We start from the raw sequence: 20,094 nt of genomic DNA, 5'->3' as shown, positions 1-20,094 counted from the left end.
TGAGTCTCTGGCCTCTGTCTTCACCACCTGCCAACCCGTTTCAGAAACTTCTCGTCCCTAATAGGTCTCTCTGCTTTCCCCTTACTGTCCTACAGTATATCCTCAATGCCAGATCCAAAGTGATCCATTTAAAGTGTGTCAGATCATGTTACACATTCTGGGCTCACAACCCTGCAGTCTGCATTTCCCTCAGAGGAAAAGCCCGGAGGCCTTACAGTGGCTCCCGAGGCCCTGCGTTTCCCCCGAGCCTCACCTCCGCCGTCCTGCCTGGGCACAGGCCTGCCCGCTGTCTCTCTGTCACTCATCACGTAGGCGTGCTTCCCGAAGGAACTTGCTCCAGGTGCTCCCTCTGCCCCCGGGTCTCTGCTTGACTCCCGTCCTTGCCTCCTTGAGGCTTTGCTCAGATCTCTCCTTCTCGATGAAGCAGCCCTGAGCACCTGCTTTAATTCTGCAACCTGCCCTCCCATCCTTTTAATAGCCCTGCACCAACTTTGCTGTTTTCCATAGCGCTTACATTCCAACAGCGACGCAATATCTTACCTGTTCTGCTTTGAGCCAGCTGTCTGTGTCCTCCTGCTAGGCTGTAGGCTTCACAAGGCAGGGTCTTTGTTTTGTTCAGGGTGGAGGACACGGCTCGACAAACATGGGGAATGAGTGAACCAAGAATGAAAATGAAGCTCTCCTTTCAGTAGTCATTTTTAGAATATTTTAGAAACGTTATTGAGCCTTTTCAAGATTTGGCACCTCTCTGTGTAATTTTCATGATAATAACATTGTTAGCAAGTAAGTGTTTTTCCTGGGTACCAGCTGAGGGACAGATGGGATTCTCAGTTGTTAGTGTAGTTTCTGGAACACTTCCTCTCTTACCTGCAGGTTCACCCTGAAAACGAAGATTGGACCTGCTTTGAACAGTCTGCAAGTTTAGATATTAAATCTTTCTTTGGTTTTGAAAGCACAGTGGAAAAAATTGCGATGAAACAATATACCAGCAACATTAAAAAAGTGAGTCTGTTTTGGGATCTTCTGGCAAAGAGTAAGCGGGCGTGTCTGAGATGATATAAGCTGGCAGTCTTTTCAGGAGGCCAGGACTGGGTTAGGCAGGGGTCCCGGGGACTGGGAGGACAGTCCTTTCAGGAGGCCAGGACTGGGTTAGGCAGGGGTCCCGGGGACTGGGAGGACAGATGGGCCTCAGACGATGATGCTGGTTGCTAAGGGAGGGAAGAGGGGGCGTGTGCAGCCCCTGGCCTTGGCTCTGCCTGCTTGGGGTCCGGGGAAGGTGAAAGTTGAAGGGAGGGGAGCAGCTGCTTCCGACAGCCCTGGTGCCAGGGGCAGGGGAGGCACCGCTGTGCTGAAGAGACACTGCCCGGTGGTCTCTCGGGGGTCCCAGGCCACGGTAGGTTGGGCTTCTCTGCCCTGGAAGAGCCTGCCTTCTCGTTTTTATGCTGCTGCTCGTTGTTTTGGAATTTCGGGGATGAAATGTGTGGTGCGGGGTTAGGAGTGCTCTCTGCAGGCTTGTTTTAAGTCGTGTTGGGAAGCAGGTGGATTGAAGCAAACACGTACTGAGTACAGGTGTGGGAAATCGGGGCTTTTAACCGGTTATGTAAAAAATTGCATCTTAGGTATTATTTCCCAGACCTTTAGAGAAGAGGCAGTAAAATATTTCTGAAAAACAAAAAGACATTTGGCTTTTTTTTCCCCCTATTTATTCTGTAGCGACTCAGTTTTGATTACAGATTTTAAAAACCAATGAGGGATGAATACTTTGAATGCTTGGTATATGCTGACCTTGAAACCGGTTTTGCTTTAAAGGGAAAAGAAATAATTGAGTACTACCTTCGCCAGTTAGAAGAGGAAGGCATAACGTTTGTGCCCCGCTGGACCCCGCCTGCCGTGGCGCCCTCTTCAGAGACGTCCTCGTCCTGCAAGAAGCAGGCGGCGGCCTTGGCGCTCGCTGTCCCGGACCCTGCGCTGAGGGAGGGGCTGGGCAGCGAGCCCCTCAGCAACCCGGGCGGGGCCCCCGAGCCCGCGGTGGGAACCCCCGACGGTGGGTCTGAAGGAGGCTTCATTCTGCGAGCAGGACTCGGGGGTTACCTCGGGTCGTGGCCCCTCTGGCTTCATAGCTGTTCCCCGGGGGAGAGACTGACCCTGTTACTGTCCCCCTTCCTCTGCTGTGTGACGTGCTCACGTTATGTTTTTGTTAGAATGAAGACACTTAAAAAGTTTTTTTTTAAAGGACAGGATGGGTTATATCAAGTTATTCTTTTATTGAGGCCAGGAAATGGTTTTCGTTTTAGTTGAAGGTCTCTAGTGAATGTAAGGTAGGAACTAACCTTTTGACACAGTTGTATCATCACCAAACACACTTTATGCTTACTAGGGGCCAGGCACTGTTCTAAGCACTTTATGAATATTTGCCCATTTAATAATAGGTCCTTTTAGGTAGGAAGTGCTTCATGTCCTCATTTTATCTACGAGTTAACCCAGGCTCAGAGAAGCCAAGTAACTTGCATGGAGCCACACAGCTAGTAGTAGGTGGTAGGCTCCACAGAGCTGTGCTGCCTCTGTTGTGTGTTACACACACACACACACACATACACACACACACGCCTTTTTTATCTCTCAGATAATGCTCGCTATGAGATAAGAAAATTATGCCTCTCAGACGTTTTGGTGAGTCATGGGCATTTTTCTTCCCGTACGTTCTTTGTAGCTCAGCTGTGCTGTTGGTTAGCTTTTAACAGGTGGCAGGTATTTTACCTGGTTTGGGAATATGTTTTATTTTTCACTTTGTGAATTTTTCTTTGCTAAAGTTAATTTGAAATCTTAGTTTTATACGATGTACGTCCTCTTTATAGGACTTCGAATTAAACATCATTAAGTATCTGTAATAGCCATCATTTTACCATGAATAGAGTTGCCATTTTGCAAATAGAGGTGGCCTGCTGGGAATCGGGTGTGATGGGGTCCACATGTTTACCTGTGGCTCGGTCACTGACTGGATTTAAAGACCCGTCTGGCTTCTCCCAGGCGGCTGCCTCCCTGCAGTTTCCCTCACCCCTCAGACTCCAGGTCACACGTGAGCGTCACCAAGTTAGGGGGACTTTGGAAGCCTCAAGCGTCAGTGTTCTTTGTGGTAAACAGTGTCACCTGGTTTGCATTCCAGACAAGCTAGACGCAGACTACATCAAGAGGTACCTGGGTGACCTGACTCCGCTGCAGGAGAGCTGTCTGATCCGGCTCCGCCAGTGGCTGCAGGAGACCCACAAGGGCAAGGTGAGAAGCCACAGCGCGTGCGGGGGGCTGCCGCGAGGCCCCGGCCCAGGCCTGTTCGCAGTTCCTCAGAGTGAATGTCCCCTCCCACCGTAGCTGGGGATGTCCTCCCATCTCGAGGGCCCTGAGCCTGCCCCTTTGTGCGGGCAGCTGAGCCTCCGTGGCAAGCCAGGAGGCCCTTCTGTGTATAAGTAGCTGTATTTTTCTAGATGTTACAGAGAGTGGTCCCACTTAAAAACAATTAGATATCAAGTGACAGAGCAATGTTATATTCCAATTACTCACACATTTTCATTTTCAGAAGGTTTGGAAGTAGTTCACCGATTATGCAGAGATTAGAAATGTTTGGGCTTTGATGAGGTTTTGGTAAATACCCTCATGAGGAGTTAGATTTTTATAATCCTCAGACTGACGGGGAACGGTACGGAGCAGAGGCAGGTTTGTGTGTCTAGTGACCAGCGTTCCTCAGTCGTGGGAGGCGAGGGGTTGCGTGCGGCTGGCCTGCTCTCTCTCCCGTCAGTCTTGTCACTGTGCCCAAAGCCTGGGACCATTTAGCATCAGCTGTTGAGGGCACAGCCACTGGAACAGCAGCTACCGTTTGTGGTACCAGACCCTGTTTAAAGATCTTTATGAAATCCTCCCAGCAGTGCTGGGAAGTGGGTGCAGTTTTTATCACCCTGTTGTATACATGGGGAAACTGAGGCACAGAGACGTTCCTGCATCTTAGAAGGTCTTACATCTAGTGAGTAGTGGGCCCAGGTTTGGAGCCGGGCCATTTGGTTCCAGAACCGACGTTCCCTACCCCTTCCACATGACCGTGGTCCTTTCTGAGTGAACCTACCACCATCTTGTGCTTGGAGTTGTTGTCCCAGGAGTGGGGTGGGTAGTCGGTGCCACCCGCACCCTTGTCATCTCCTGCGCCCCGGTAGCCTGCGTCCGTGAGCGTGTGGCCGAGGAGGAAGACAGCTGGGCCACGTGAAGAGCAGACACGCTCTTGGCCTTGTTTCTTACTCAGGGAAGCCGACCCTTGACGGCCAGTAGCGGCAGCTAGAGAAGGTCCCTGTGTCCGGACATTGCCACCATCATCAAAACCAGCAACACCTTTTTGTATTCTAAATTTTTGTTCAACTGAAATATATACAGAAAAGCTAATACAGATTAGCTCAGTGAATTGGAGCACCTGGTGTTTAAGAAATGACTTATGCCTTCACTCTGCTTCGCTGAATCTGCATTGGGAATGGTATAAAGGTTATTCAGACTTAAAGCGTTAAGGAAGATTTTTCTGGCAGTGACTAATTTTAAATAGTGCGATAATGCAGCTCGATCTTGATAAGAAGTGAGAGTTTTAGAGTCTTGTTCCCTTGGTGACTTAGTGTTTTCCCTTAGCAGCTTGAACATTGCTTAGAAGCATCTCTTTCTCCTCACAGATCCCAAAAGATGAGCACATTCTCCGGTTCTTACGCGCCCGGGACTTCAACATCGACAAAGCCAGAGAGACCATGTGCCAGTCGTTGACTTGGCGGAAGCAGCACCAGGTGGACTACATCCTTGACACCTGGAACCCTCCCCAGGTCCTTCAGGACTACTACGCGGGGGGCTGGCACCATCACGACAAAGGTATCTGTGCACGTGGCGCTCAGGACACGCTCAGAGACCTCCTTCCACTGTACTAAGCGGGCCGTGAGCGCGTGGTCCCTCCCCTCTCCCAGTTTGCCCGGGGGGTACCGTTTCACTGCTGCCAGCGAGGCGCCCGAGACTGCATCGTCTCACCACTCGCTGCCCTTGGCAGCTTGCTGCACTGCATCCCTTACTTACGTGGGGTTTGCCTGACTTACTTAAAAACCTTTGAAGGCAGAGTCTTTGCAGGAGCACAGAACGTGTAAAGGTACTTTCCACTGACTTAACCCCTGCAGTGTCTGTGAAAACATGTAGCCAGGTTTTCCACATCAAAACAGTGGAGAACTTCAGCTCTGCCTGGGGAGCGAGCAAAACGCAAACCAAGGACAGCGATACCTAAAATGCTTGGTGAGGTGTGTGATTCGGCCTCACTGGCCAGCCGCGGCGGCAGCCTGGCTGTGGGCGGCGTGTGGTCCCTGCAGGGCCCTCCTCCGCCCCAGCAGGCTGTTTCAGACTGAATAGCTCTGACCTGTTTCCTGGTGTCGTCTGTTGTGTTTCTCCAGATTAATTATAGCTTTATTAATTTTTACTAGAAACATGTATTTATTTTGCTTTCCGACCCTCAAAACATTAAAGTCTGGTAGTGACACATAAACAAATGTGCCTTATTAAATGTTGGAAGAGACTTTTTATAAATATTCCTTTCAACATGATTTGGGAGCATGAGAACCTTTTGCTGTAAGTGGAACAGGTCCAGGCCTGGGTTATGGAGGCGAGGCTCACCAGGTGACAGATACAGGGGAGATTTGAGGCCTGAGTCAGGGCGACAGCACCGCCCTTGGTTCCCAACAGAAGACAGGCCTTAGCTGCTTCCCAGGAGTGCAGTCCAGCCCTGTGCTTCCTGCTGCTTCTGAGACACCCAGTGGCAGGAGTCTAGGGTGCAGTCGGGCCTCCGAGGCCTTTCCCTCCTCGTCGCTGTGCCACGGGATGACGGAGAGTTTATGGAACGAGCTGGGGTCCCCTCAGGCTCCACCCATCAGACTTCCAGGCTCTAAGGAGGTAGAGCCAACGTGTCCTCATTTATCTCGGTCCTTAGGGTGGGAATTAATTAGGCTTTTTAAAAACCCTAACATTAACTTTTTGGTAACTTATGAAATGAAAAAAAATTTTTTTCCCCTAAGAAATAAAATTTTAGATGTCCTCTGTATTCACGGAAAAGTGTCTGTGAGTATTTGAGGTCCCCCTGCTGTTGGACGTCAGAGCTCAGCTCAGCCCCTGGTCAAGTAGGAGGCTGGGCCCAGTGATGGCCACGGTCAGTGCAGGTGGTCTGAGCTGGACAGAGGGTGATCCCTGTGGGGCCCCCGCCCCAGGCCAAGCTGTCTCTGGGACCCGGCTTATAAGCTGCTCCATCAGTTGGCTTTTGTTTTTCTCTTTTACGATGTTGGAGGGGAGGAAGGAGGGGCTCTTATATGCACCACAGAAGGTAGCTGCTGCTTCGCAGAGCAGGGAAGAGCTGAGCTCATCTGGAGTGTGGGCGTCAGGCTTCTTTGAGCTGCGCCCCAGCCTCGTGTCAAGAACGGTGCTAACGCTGTCCCTCCTTCCCTCTGCAGACGGGCGGCCCCTCTACGTGCTCAGGCTGGGGCAGATGGACACCAAAGGCTTGGTGCGAGCCCTCGGGGAGGAGGCCCTGCTGAGATACGTGAGTGCTCCCTGAGGACTCCCCCAGGCTCTGTGGTGGCTTCTCTTTCTGTCCCTGCCAGCAGGAGTGGGATATGACAGCTGTCCTGCTGGAACAGCATGCATTGCTTTTATAATTAGAAGGGAAGACCTATTCATATATCTTAAAAACTTCAAAAGAGGGCATGAAAGTTACACAGATGCTTTTCACCGTGGGGAGGCATGGTCGGCATAGTCAGGGGGCTGCGGGGACCTGGTTCCACATCGTCCCCTCCCTCAACCCTCACACTGGCTCGCTCCCTGCCTCCCACCCTCTCCTCCCCTGCCGGTCCCCTGAGACATCCAGTGGCAGGGGTCTTTTTCATTATAGGTTATGATAAGATACTGAGTACAGTTCCCTGTGCTGTGCAGGAGGACCTTGCTGTGTATCTGTTTTATATATAGTCGTTTGTATCTGCTAAGCCCAAACCCCAGTGTAGCCCTCCCCGCGCTCGTCCCTTTTGAGCGTGAGATTCTTTGCCCGTGATGTGTTCTGTGCATATAAATATGTCGGAATTTAAATAGATGACTTTTTGGTTTACGTGCCTCCTAAAATGCACTGTGTCTGTCCCCTTGTAGCTGGGGGGCAGCAGCCGTGTTGCCTTCCTAGACTGATCATGGAATTTTTGTGGCCCTTTTATACGTAGGTTCTCTCCATAAACGAAGAGGGGCTGAGACGGTGTGAGGAAAACACCAAAGTCTTCGGCCGGCCTATCAGGTGCCTGCGATGCCGCGTGTCCTCTGGCTTAGTGACAAAATGCGTTCCATTTTCCTGGTTGAGTTTAGAACCAAAATCGGGTTTCCTTTTTAGGACCAAATCTAAATGGTTTACTGTTTTCCATAGTGTTTTGAAAGGTAGAAAATAGATTAAAATGTAAAACGTGAAGTAGTCAGCTGTGAGGGGCAGTGGCTGGCCTTCGGCGTCCCTACCTGTGAGCGCCGCGTCACCTCAGCCTGGTGGCTGGCCTGTCTGCAGTCTGCATGGTCTCTGGGAGCCCAGGGTGGCAGGTGGTGGGTTTTTTCCCTCCTTTTTTTCCCTTTTTTGGTGGCGGGGAGGCCATTTCAAGAGCCTACTCTGTGCTCTTAAACCAGACTTCTAGTTATGGTAAACTGTTCTGCGAGTGTGCGGGGTTCGGAGGTTGGCCTTGAGAAGGGCTGACTAGTGTGTAAGTCTCACGAGGGCAGGGGTTTGGGCGCTTCTGTTCTCTGCTGTGTCCTCGGCTCTTGAGATGGTGCTTGACCCAGTGAGCTCTTAGAGAGGAGTAGCTCCCTGCAGGGCAGTCCCGCTGCGCATCCAAATGCCCACCCGCCCCGTCGGGTGGTGGAGGGCTCGGCGCGGGGCCGGCTTGCGGCCTCGCGGGCAGGGCCTCTGAGCGCGTCAGACTGAGGCTTTGGTTCACTGTCTGTCAGCTCCTGGGGGCTTTGATATCTCAGGGGCTGGTCTTCCCGCACCCACCCCATGTGCTTGATACAAGCGGTTACAGGGAGAGTCCATTACACTGTAATTTTAAAACCTGGTGTCGTTTTGGAAATGGATACAAATGACTATATATAATACCGAAAAGAAAAGCAAGCCGCCATGGGCCGCGGTTTGCCGAGTGTGCCAGGCATTAAACCCAGCTCGCCTGCACCTGCAGCTCGTGGACCTGCCTGGTGGACCTGGAGGGGCTGAACATGCGGCACCTGTGGCGGCCGGGTGTGAAGGCCCTGCTGCGCATCATCGAGGTGGTGGAGGCCAACTACCCGGAGACCCTGGGCCGCCTCCTCATCCTGCGGGCCCCCAGGGTGTTTCCCGTCCTCTGGACGCTGGTAGGTTTCCGCGCCGCTGGCAGTAACCGGGGGCCAGTCCTGGAAGGCAGACACGCGTGTGTCTGTGTACATGTGTCTGTGACCTGAAGTCTTAGCTAGTTAAGAGAAAGCAAAATCAGCATGGAAAGCTAAGTGTCTTAGGGAAAAAGACCCTGAAGGTCCTCATGTCACACACATGGCTTCACAGGAAAAATGTATCAAACCTGAATTTCCTTTCCCCTGCTCCCACCCCCTCCATAATATCACTGTAATTTTAGTTTTTGAAATACAAAGCAAAGCAAAAATGACTATGTGTTCTTTTCTAATTATTCATAGGTTAGCCCGTTCATTGATGACAACACCAGAAGGAAGTTCCTTATTTATGCAGGAAATGACTACCAGGGCCCAGGGGGCCTGCTGGACTACATCGACAGAGAGATCATTCCGGACTTCCTGAGTGGGGAGTGCATGGTACGTGCCTCGGCGGGTAGCTGCGGGTTCGGCGGCTTACAGGGGTCGGAACGGGGGGTGTTGGTTCGCACAGATGATTTTCAGGACTGGTAGTTCGGGTCATTTGGCTTTTAGTTTTTGGTTTTTGGCTGGCATCTCTCTGCTGTAGGGTTAAACTAAACAGTCATTTAGGTAATTGTTGATAACATGCACATTCTTCGTGTTTAAATAATGAGAACTTGTTTTAGAATCCGTGTAATTGCAGCTTGCTTTATTCACTGAGCTTTGGGTGCATCAGATTTTAAAACCTGTTTTAGAGGAGCCATGCCTTTTTGAAAAACATTGTTAAAAAGTCAAATTGGTTCTCAATAAATTTCTTTCTTGACAATAAATCAGGATAACATTTTAAAGGGGATCATTAAGGGAACTTTATGTAATTTGAGGTTTTAAGGGCGTTGAGTTGCTAGGTTATCAGGCAGCTTCCTCCACGTCTGTCCCCTGTGCTTGACGAGGGCGTCAGAGAAGACTCGGGGCACCACTGCCCCACGGGAGGGTGGAGAAGACCCAAGGGGCCCGCGCCCCTTGCTGATGTGCAGCCGTAAATCCCTCAGAGGAGGGATTTCTGTCGTCCTTCATATAAAGAGAGTCAGCCTCTGACATGCGGAGGTGTGTCCGCCTGGACTTGACTCCTGGTGGTAGCTAACGGTCGGGCTCGGGAATCTTCCTGGATTCCTGGAGGGATGTGACCAGCAGCTCTCAGGCCTTCAGTCCTGCTCTAAGGAATGGCAGGTGGCATCACAGTGCAGCACAAAGGAGCAATGAGTCCGAGGACCCTGCATCACCCAGCGCCCAGGAGAGTGAAGCATGAGGTCAGGTCTGGAGAAACCCGCAGGCGACTTCCGTCTTCTGAGAGAGCGGCGGCTGCCCCTTCCAGCTGTGAGGTGGCATCTGGGCTAGAGCAGGAGACTTGACTCTCATGCTGACCCTATGCTGTGTTCACGACAGCAAGAGTCCCTGAGGTGGCTGAGGTCTCCACCGTCCAGTCTTTAAGGCTGCTCAGCTCTTGTGCGCTGCCGTTGGGGCTGGCGTGGAAGAGGCGGCGCTCAGTCCTGCCTGCCTGCACCTGGCCAGGCTCTAACCTCGTGTCAGTCTGGGGTCTTCTGCTGTGACCTCACAGCTGTGACTCATCACAGTCACAGGGCACTGCCACCTGGGGACAGCTGTTTCTTCCCCGTGTGGTCGCTGCCCAGGGCTGATAATGGGGAAAATGCTTGAATTTTATGAACCTGTGTCTTAAGTCATTATATCAAGGCCAGTTAGGAGATTTATGAAGTGTACAAATTCTAAATCAGCCTGTTTGAAGCAAATTTAAAAGATGCTACCTGGTTTTATTTTTTGGCTGGCGTTATGGACCGATCATCTGACCTGGGTTAGGTACAAAGCCTTCTTCATGGATCATATGTCTTGATTATAATCGCATATAATAAAAATAATGCCTGTAGCTGCCAAGAACAAAACTCTTTTCCTAACCTAGTGTTGCCCCTTTACAGCGCGGCATAAAGTCTTGTAATTCTTATGTAAACCAGCTTGAGTAATTGGGCCCAGTCCCGCGTGCCTTTGGTGTGGATTCTGTGCCAAATCTGCTTCAACTTGTTCTCATTCAAAGCAAGACACATGTACTTAACTGGTTTTTAACAATGACTTTGCTAAGCAGTACAGCGGATTTTATGATGCTGCCTCTGTTTTCCATTTCCTGAGCAGCTCCGAGCTGTTGAGGGGACCGGGGTGGGGGGCCTGGGCGTGTGTGCACAACTCTCACCACTGCCTTTCCGTCCCAGTGTGAAGTCCCAGAGGGGGGCCTGGTGCCCAAATCTCTGTACAGGACAGCAGAGGAGCTGGAGAACGAAGACCTCAAGCTCTGGACCGAAACCATCTACCAGTCCGCCAGCGTCTTCAAAGGGGCCCCACACGAGGTACGGTGCCGGGCGCAGTCACAGGTGGTCCCTCTCTGCTGGCCTTTCTTCAGTGCGGTGCCTGTGGGTTTAGCTTAGAAGAATCAGATACCTTTTCTGGCCTTTGTCTGTAGGTTTTTGTTGACCCTCGGTCTTCAGTTTAGGTGGACGTTGACGCTGAGGAGCGGGCATCTCAGAACAGATGCGGCCACAGCGGAGCTTGGGTGTCTCAGCGTCCAGTTTAGCCGAGCTGCTTCGCACACGGGACGCGTCTCCCGGCTCCCTCGTGGGAAGATTTGTGACTCCTGAATTTAACTTAGTCAGTGATGGATAGGACCAATTCCACTTCCTGTTTTTTCTTGCCCAGCTTTGGTTATTTATTATTCCTAAGGACTTTGCCCGTTTCTGTAAGTCTGGCCGAGTGAGGAACACCAGCCTGTCTCCATCCTCTCTCCTGGTTGTCACGTGGCAGTGCAGAAGCAGGAGTGTCCTTGCGTCCTCACACGCGCGGGTTTGCTGTGGGGCCATTTCCTGGACTCTGGGTTGTTGGGGCGGCAGCGCCTGGCACGGAGTGGTGCTCGGCCGATGGTGGCGCCAGGAGTGGAGCCGTGCCACCTCCTCCGTCCTCCCGGCCGGAGTGGCTCCCGCATGGCGGCCGGCACTCGTGGGCAGTGGACTGGGTGGTGCGGTGGTTTGAACAAGCAGAGACAGGTTGGATGTGCCTCAGTAATGCAGTCTGCAGGGCCGACAACTGTCTTTGAGGGTGGTTTGTATTAATTTCTTATTTGGAGGCCGGCAGGCTCAAGGGGGCCGAGTTCTTGTCTTTTCCTAGGTGACCTCTCGTCCAGGGTAGAGGGCTGAGTGGTGTGATCTGTGCTTGTGAGTCACAGGGTGTCTGTGAAAATGCTTCCCCGTCAAAACAGTGAGCTCTCCAGTTCTGCTCGGGGCTTAAGTAAAGCATGGATCAAGGTGAAGACTGAACTCCGTGTCCCCGCTGTGAGCGCAGGCACGGGGGTGCCTGTCTGCTGAGGGGCCGACGTCTCAGGGGAGCTCCGCCCTGCGGAGCCATGTGGGTGTCATTAGTGCCACTGCTGGGCTTGCACGCAGCCCTCGTGCTGTATGGAATCTGCTCTGTCAGGAGATTCTGTGCCAGTCCGTTAATGGTGAGGAGTGGCCCGGCAGCCGGGGAAGGGCCCAGAGACGAGAAGCAGGTGCTCGGATGCCACATGGGGCACGGCAGGCAGGCCTCCGGGCGGGTGGGGCACGGGCCTGGCTGCTGCTGAAGTATTTTGGTGAATACGTAACTGTTCACAGCTGGTTTTAATTCTCACATCCCTCCCCCTTTAATCTTTTGAAACTATAACTCTGATCATTCCCTGCTGGGAAACCATATGGGCAGAGTATAAAATTCAACCTTTAGATTGGCACTTGCCCCGCAGGCCCGCCCCACCCCTGTGCTGCGCGGCTCCCTCTTCCCACCCGGCCCTGTGGCCTTGGCCCTTAGTGACCCTCCGTGCACACGCCCTCCCCTGCCTGAGCACTTCCTTCCCATCCCACCCGCGCTCTCTGTTCTGGGACCTTCCCTGTGCCTCCAGCCCAGAGCACCCCACGGAGCCACTTCTGTCCTGTCCTGCGTTATTTCTGTTTTGTATCAAGACGTCGCTTACAGCCAGGACCCGGGATTGCAGGGTGCTGTCCAGAGGTCGTGTGGGGGGCTCTTGGGCCATAGTGTAGCTGGCAGTGCAGAGCTTGCCCGGGACGTGGGGCAGGAGCCGTCGGTCTAAAGAACGCGTGAGCGGGAGACGGGCTTGTTGCGGAGTCGGGTGAGGCCGCCCGCTGCTGTGATTTGCACCCGCCAGGGTGGAAAAGCTATGGGGGGGGACACTGCTGCCACCACAGTGGCGCAGAGGCTCGTGGTCACCTCAGTTGGTTGACGCAACCTCTTGTTCCAGATTCTCATTCAGATAGTGGACGCCTCTTCGGTGATCACTTGGGATTTTGACGTGTGCAAAGGAGACATTGTCTTTAACATCTACCACTCCAAGAGGTCGCCGCAGCCGCCCAAAAAGGACTCCCTGGGGGCGCACAGCATCACGTCCCCAGGTGGGAACAACGTGCAGCTCATCGACAGAGTCTGGCAGCTGGGCCGCGACTACAGCATGGTGGAGTCGCCCCTCATCTGCAAGGAGGGGGAGAGCGTGCAGGTGAGCTGGCCTGGGACTCCCTGCGGCTGGGCGGCTTTGTCTGGAGGGGGAAGTCCTGCTCCTCCCTGCCCTGCCTGGTGTCTGGACGAGCGGTTGGGCTGTCCTCTCAGTCCTGGTGCGGGTGACTCAAGTCGCCAAGCGAGTCTTAGGAGAACTCGGACCTTGGCGGCGTCCAGGGCTTGTCTCCAAAGGCAGGGGTCTTTTCTAGAAGGACCTCCACAGAAGCGGCTCGGGAGGTGGGAAGCGGCGTTAGTCCATGTGCACAGCCGGGATTCAGAGGGCTCCTGCCACGCTGGCCTTGGACTGGCGGCAGCGTCCCCTCGAGGGACGAGCACCCCAAGAGAAGTGAGAGAGATGAGCACTCAGGGAGCCGTCACCTGTCGTTACCGAGCGTTCTGACGTCTTTAAGATGCTCTGTCGGCTCTCTTGTGGGGCGAGCTGTTGTGAGTGCTGGAGCTCGGATGGTATGGTTCGTGGTGCTTCTGGCCTTCGTAATAGATGCAGGATTTTGCCGCCTTTACAGTTTTCAGGGATAAGCAACTCAGCGTCTCGGTGGTCTTAGAAACAGAGTGAAAAAGAGTGTTTTTTAAAATAATGAACATTGTTAGCTGTGTCACGGTCTTTAATTCCAGAATTAAGGGAGACAGTAATTTTCACTGATTGGCATTCTATTTCAGATCGACATCCTTTTAACCCAGGGTACGTGGGTGAGGTCACTGGAAGCGTGTCAGAGAGAGCATTGCCTGGTTCGGGCAACCTTTTTTGACCTCACCCTGGTGGTCCTACCTTGTGGGTGCCGCTTCCTCCAGAGACTGAGTCCTGGGGGCAGACGGCCTCAGAAGGTCACTCCCCGTGGCCTTCCCAGCACCTAGCAGAGACCTGGCTGCGGGGCTGACCCTGGTAATGAACCAGCATAGCAGATCCTTCCTGAGATGGTTAGTCATCACTGCTGGGCCCGAGTGCACCCGGCGTGTGCCAGCCCTGCCGTGGGCGAGGAACTGGGGAGGGAGCCCTCCTCAGAGGGCGCTGCCTGACTCGTTCCAGGGCTCCCACGTGACGCGGTGGCCGGGCTTCTACATCCTGCAGTGGAAGTTCCACAGCATGCCAGCCTGTGCAGCCACCAGCCTGCCCCGGGTGGACGACGTGCTGGCCTCCCTGCAGGTGTCTTCCCACAAGTGTAAAGTGATGTACTACACTGAGGTGATCGGGTCCGAGGATTTCAGGTGCGGGCTCCCCTCGCACAGCTGGGCCACCACGGGGCCAACAGGGTAAGAGGGGAGGCTCGTACGGCAGGTCCTGGGATGATAGGAGTGGCCTTTGGGCCATCTGTCATTGGCAGTTCATGACATCATCTGTGTGCAAGGGCGGGGTGGGGTGGCCGTGTCCCCTGGGGTCCCAGCACGGCCACCCTGGCTTTGTAAGTGCTGGGGGAGCAGGGGGCAGGATCAACCAGACAGTCAGTGTGTGGCGGGGTGGCCGGCGGTGGGTCCTCACACCTCCCCCTCCCTGTGCTGCCTACAGGGGCTCCATGACCAGCCTGGAGTCCAGCCACAGCGGGTTCTCCCAGCTCAGCGCCGCCACCACCTCCTCCAGCCAGTCTCACTCCAGCTCCATGATCTCCAGGTAGTGCCCAGTGCGCGGAGGGGACGGCCGTGCCACCTCGGACCGCTGCTTGCCCGCCCGCCCGGCGGCCGCAGTGTGCAGACTGCTCTCACCCTCTAGGTAGCAGATAGCTCTCCAGCTGGTAAACGTAGTCACTGATCCCAGAACTATCTGCACAGGTAGTTTTAACTGTAATTCTAACTCAGTAGCCATAGATTTTGTATCCAGTGTGCACAAAATCCAACCAGAGCACAAGGGCTCTCTTGAAAGAACAGCAGTTTATATACCAATTATGAGGTTGATTGACTCTGTTTCAACTGTTGATGCAAAAAATGTTTCCAACAACCTCCGTACTGTCCGTTAGTGGATCGATCCCTCCAGCACCCGTCGGAGGTGACCCGCCTTCCTCCGAGGAGCAGATGCTGCCAGCCTGTCCCTGCCCCCCGCGTCACAGCCCTCACCTCCTCCCTGCCGTGGTCCACACGGTCCTCCCGCGGCAGGGACGGCCCACCCGGGCCCTTCTCCTCCGAGCAGACGCCGCTTACCCGGGAAGGACTCAGGCAGCCTGCGGGCGCCCCAGCCCGGCCCCCGGGGCCACGTGGAGCCGCTGCTGAAACTGGGCACTGGGGGTCGGGGGCTCCCGGGGGTTCCCCACGACGCCAGGAGAAACACCGCCATCATTGAACGTTATTTTCTCTTTCTTCCTTTTCACGTTTTTTGGATACTTTCAGAGCAGGATTTCTCTACATGAACCTGGGCCGAAGGGCTTCTTTCCCCTTTCCTTCTGCTGTGTTGCTCTTCCTGCCTGCACGGCAGCCCGAACGCCTCCTAGCCCTGCCTCCCTGGGCCCCTCACAGCGGGACAGCGTCCGAGCCCAGTGGCCCTCTAGTCGCTGGGGGTGGTTTCAAAGACAGAGTAAACCCCATTTGCCACGTTGAAGCCGTCCCAGGCTGACCGTAGCTGACAGTCTTCTCACTGTGTAGCCACTTCAGGACGGCCCGTGGCTGTGGGAGCCCCGCTTCTCTGCCCAGGAGACCACGGCCACGTGTGTGCGCGGGCTGGGCGGGCGGCGGTGCAGCCCAGGCAGGTGGGCACTTGGGCCCAGTAGCAGGGGGCTCGCGTTCATAGAAGCAGGTTAGCTTACAAGGTCAGAGTGCTTTTTACTTTTCCTTCTCGATGCCCAGTTACAGCGGCTGGTCTGTCTGGTGTGGGCCCTCATTTTCTGTGCTTTTCGTGGGAAAGGCAGGTTGTCTGCGAGTCTGTCCGGTTGTTGTTTTGGGGTTAGTCCCCCAGGTGAGGACGTGTGGTGTGTGGTGTGCACAGTGGAGGCTGTGCTTTGAGGGATGTGTGCTGAAACCCCGGCGGCCCTTACCTGGCTGTGCTGGTTGCCTTGTCTCTGTCTGCGCTGGTGGCGTCAGGTGGGTGCCGTGTGACTGGAGAGCGCGTGCCCACGGGGGTGTCGGGGGCAGGGCCTCAGGGGAAGTGGCCATGTTGAGCTCTGGCTGCCCGCTCGCCCAAGACTCCCGTGGGCTCTCCCACAGTTGCTGGCCTTTCTGGAGCATGCATAGCTCTGCATTTCCTTTGCTGAGATAAGCTCACCATTGGCACCTAAAGGCTGCTTTCCAGAGAGCACAGCAGGGTTAGTTCGTGCATCCATGCTGCTCCCCGTCAGTGTTTCCTGTTTCCAAATTATAAGGACCTGAAGTCGGTCCTGTCTCTCTCTTTCTTTGTCTCTTTCCTGTGTCTCAGATGGCGATTTTGCTGACAGCTGCCAGGAAAACGCCTCACTTGGACAGTCCACATCAGCCCAGGGATGTTTGTAGGACTGTTTGATTGCAGCCACCCCCCTCCCCCAGCCTGAAGATCTGTTCTTTTTAAGTTGATTCAGAAGTGGCACTGTTGCTCCCCAAGGAGTTGACTGCGTCCTTGAGAGTTCAAAGCACATCACTGCACAAATGCTCACGGGGTTCACTCCTGAGTAACACACCACCCGGTTCTCCTCGTCAGGGGACCGCGGGGCAGGTCGGCTTCGATGGCAGGGCTCACTGTCTCCCAGCACCCTGCCCTCTTTAAAATGCTGCTCTCGTTTCACCTTTTTTCAGCACTAATGATTCTTTCGGTTTCCCCTCTATTACTAGTGTCTTAATTCATTCTCCTTTCTGATTTCCTTATTTACGTATCAAATTCTGTACATGTTTTGTAAACATATTACCTCACTCTTGGTAATACAATACTGATAGTCTTTAAAAGATTTTTTTATTGTTATCAATAAATGTGAACTGTTTAAAGAAAAGAATGTCTTTTTCTTCCTGTGACATGGCAGTCTCCCTCCAAGAGTCTGACGTTCTCAGGAACTTCAGAGGTTGAAGGAGGGGGAGACCAGGGCCGGCGTGCTGGCCCTGCAGAAGTTCGGGACCAGCAGGAGCCTGCGCGGGACCCCTGCGCCCTGTCCCGCAGAGAGATGGAGGTCGTCAGCTGCAGAGTCAGGAGCGGGCAGGTACTGACAGTCCGCTCGCTCCCCCAGGAGGAAGTGCTGCAGTTTTCCTGAAACTCCACAGGGTCAGGCCCATCTCAGGCACGATGCCCGAGGCAGCGTTTCTTTAGTAACAAAGTGGATCCTTCATCAGTGAGGGCCCAGAGAGAGCAGAATGGGTGGGTGCGGGCCTTCAGAAACCTGGGCCACCCTACCCCTGGTCCTGCAGTGGGGCCTGCTGGACCGGGGGGGAGGGGCGGTGGGGCGCCCCCCCCCCCCCATCAGGAGCCATGAGGTCCCTGACTTTCCTAGTTGGCCTCGGTGGGAGTGGCCTGAGGGGACTGGCTGGGACGTGGGGTGGGAGCAGGTGAGGCCGGAACGTGCCCTCACACCCTGGCTCGGCCTGGGGTATGACCTCGTCCCTGGCAGTCAGGACCAGGCACGTGTTTTGGTCCTGCCTCAGCAGCACACATGACTTGGATGGCTCAGCCAGCCTGTCACCGAGGGAGGGAAAGGTTTTTCCCACAAATCCCTTTTGTGCTCTGCCACCTCCTGGTGCCTGTTGTCACAGGTGGCCTTTGGGTTAGCATCAGACTCTCATGGTGGCGGCCAGAGCAGCCTAAAAATCAGATGAGGTTGTAAGCATCTGTTACCTGCCGCCCGTCGCTCGACTGACTCAGAGCTGCAGTGGGACAGAAGGTCCAGTCCTCACGGTGGGCATCAGGTCTTCATGTTGGCCCCCAACCTGTAACACGTGTTGATCCGTGAGTAAGTGTGCCGTTCCCTTAGCCCAGATCCCCATCAGACGTCAGCAGAGCCCAAACCACAGGCCACCTGTCAGTCCTGGAGCTGTGGCAGGAGTGTTGTCATTAAAGCGCTGGCATAAAGCAAAGCAGTGAATTTTCTTTGAAAAGCGAGAGCCTTGGGAAGCAGGGGATTGTGGGAGGATGGTAGTGTCGTCCCCATGTAAAAACAGAGCAACTGAAACCAACAGACAACTGACTAGGACGCTAAAAAATGGTTAAAATGGCAGAGTTGGTTGCAACATTCTCCGCAGTGTGAAAAAGCCCATGACAAAAAGTGAAAAACCATGACACCACTTACAGCAGGTCTGGGTGATGAGGTGTCCTCATCAGCCCCAGACAGAGGCACAGACCAGCCAAACTCATAGGACCCACGTGTTCGACTGTGGGGTCTCCAGTGGACTAGGAGCAGGGTCCGCCAGAGCTTGGAGTGCCCGGTGCGTGGGCCAGCCCGGGGTCGCTCCATCCAGCAGCCAGTGGACGCCAAGGGCTGCTATAGGGAGGCCCGTGGGGACTGGAGCAGTCGGGCCCCTCTGAACCCCCAGACTGACCCGCCAGGGCTCCCTTCTAGAAAGGACCCTGCACTGAGGGAAAGCCGACCTTGCCTTTGGGTTTGAGATCCCAGTCAGTCACCGGGACCCTATTTGACAGCAGCAAACAGAGCAAGTCACGAGCCCGTGGAAATTCACATCACTGAGCCTCTGTGCACCAGCCCCAACTGCCCTGTCAAAGTGAGACAGATGGGGAGAGAGGCCTCTGGGCTATTTCTGGGAAACAGCTGGGGCAAGTGCCAGGCTGCAGAAAGGGGGACCCTCAGCTCCATCCGTAGAGCAACCCAGATTTCCATGGAATCGTCTGGCTGCCAAGTCCTGCCCCTTCCCTTTTGCAAGTCTGGTCTACACCTGTGATCTGAGTCCCCGGTGCTACAGCCAGAGAGTGAAACCCAGCCTCAGCCCCCAAGGTAGAGCCCCTTTCCAGCCGCCAAAGGTGGTCACGGCCCCATCCAGGGGATTGCCTCCGCTGACGCCACCTGGTGGCCACGTGGGAGACGCGCATCCCCATCGCCCCGCTGGGGTAATGATGCCCCTTTCAGCTCTTGTCTGCGGAGCCTGAGCCAAGGCAGGAAACTCTCCATCCCTCGTGTCCACTGAAGTCTTACCTCGGAAGGGGTGTGACGGTTAATTTTATGTGTCAATCTCACTAGGCCGTGGGGCCCAGATTTTTGGTTGAACGAAGGTTCTGGGTGTTTTTTTGATGAGATTAACATCTGAATGGGTAGACTGAATAAAGCTGGGCCCCATGCCTACGACGGGACCCAGGGGCTGTGGACACAGGTGGCACACCCCGGGAGGGCTGCTCCCAGGCCTTCCAGCATCTTCTCTCCGCCTCCACGTTGGCCTCCGGCTGCTCCCCACACGTCACCGTCTGTGAGAGGCTCATCGCAAGGCTTAGGGAGGCACAGCTCACGCACTCACGGGGCGGGACGTCTTTCCATGACCATGACTCTGTCCCTGTCAGGGCCTCGGACAGTGTCTGCCCCAGGACAGACACCCCAAGCTACCTGCGTAGTGAACGTGGAATGAATTCCCACTGGGTTCCGGCCTCACTGTGTTACTCTGACCATCCCCGGCCGCGCACGTTTGCCTTCCTCCATGAAACAACGTGAACGAGTATATTTTACGGCCGGAGGATATAAAGATGGATGGAATCTCGACTGGACTCACATTCAGCATGAAGACCCCTTCAGCCCTCCGTATCCGCGGGTTTCTCATCCGCGGGTTCCACTAGCCGTGCTCTTTCCGAGACGCAGTTGGTCGAATCTGCGGATGCGAAACCTGCGGACACAGATCCTCCGGGTGTCGTGCGACCCTGTGAGGGACTCGAGCCTGCGCAGCGTTTGGGCTCCACTGGGGCGCTGGAGCCACCCCCACCCCGGGATGCCGAGGGACGACTTTGCTCATATTTTCTTCTGATCTTAAAAGAAGTTAAAACATTTTGGGGGGTCCCCCAAAGGATCCTGGGCCCTGGGTGCTGGGCCTTCTGGGCCTGGTGGGGAAGGCGGCCCTGGCCCAGCGGCGGCGGGGAGGGCAGGCACCTGCCAGGTTTCCAGACGTCCAGATCCACCTACTGACAGGTAAACCTTGACCCTGCCGAGTGGCCCTGCGAGGAGGTCCCTGCAGCGCTCCCAGGAGGGCAGGTCGCCCCCTCGAGGCCCTGGA

At 54.6% G+C, this 20,094-nt stretch overlaps 1 protein-coding gene across 5 annotated transcripts in view; it reads left to right on the top strand.

Moving 5' to 3' along the window:
• SEC14L1 (SEC14 like lipid binding 1) overlaps positions 1-16,892 on the top strand; it is a 48,454-nt gene extending 31,562 nt beyond the window's left edge. For 4 of the 5 annotated variants that reach the window (XM_032456746.1, XM_032456744.1, XM_032456743.1 and 1 more), the window contains 13 exons: positions 874-1,002; positions 1,810-2,044; positions 3,164-3,273; positions 4,698-4,887; positions 6,498-6,586; positions 7,251-7,321; positions 8,241-8,412; positions 8,728-8,862; positions 10,680-10,814; positions 12,746-12,997; positions 14,042-14,265; positions 14,519-14,620; positions 16,349-16,892. In XM_032456746.1, coding sequence (XP_032312637.1) covers positions 874-1,002; positions 1,810-2,044; positions 3,164-3,273; positions 4,698-4,887; positions 6,498-6,586; positions 7,251-7,321; positions 8,241-8,412; positions 8,728-8,862; positions 10,680-10,814; positions 12,746-12,997; positions 14,042-14,265; positions 14,519-14,620; positions 16,349-16,364 — 1,860 coding nt within the window. In that variant the 3' untranslated portion in view covers positions 16,365-16,892. The remainder of the gene's footprint in view (positions 1-873; positions 1,003-1,809; positions 2,045-3,163; positions 3,274-4,697; positions 4,888-6,497; positions 6,587-7,250; positions 7,322-8,240; positions 8,413-8,727; positions 8,863-10,679; positions 10,815-12,745; positions 12,998-14,041; positions 14,266-14,518; positions 14,621-16,348) is intronic. The other variant, XM_032456747.1, reaches the window with a different exon arrangement.
• Positions 16,893-20,094: the final 3,202 nt, after the last annotated feature.

This window comes from Camelus ferus, chromosome 16 (assembly GCF_009834535.1).
Source record: "Camelus ferus isolate YT-003-E chromosome 16, BCGSAC_Cfer_1.0, whole genome shotgun sequence".
Taxonomy (NCBI): domain Eukaryota; kingdom Metazoa; phylum Chordata; class Mammalia; order Artiodactyla; family Camelidae; genus Camelus; species Camelus ferus.
Note: the sequence above shows the minus strand (reverse complement) of the source record. Positions and strands in the feature narration are given on the sequence as shown.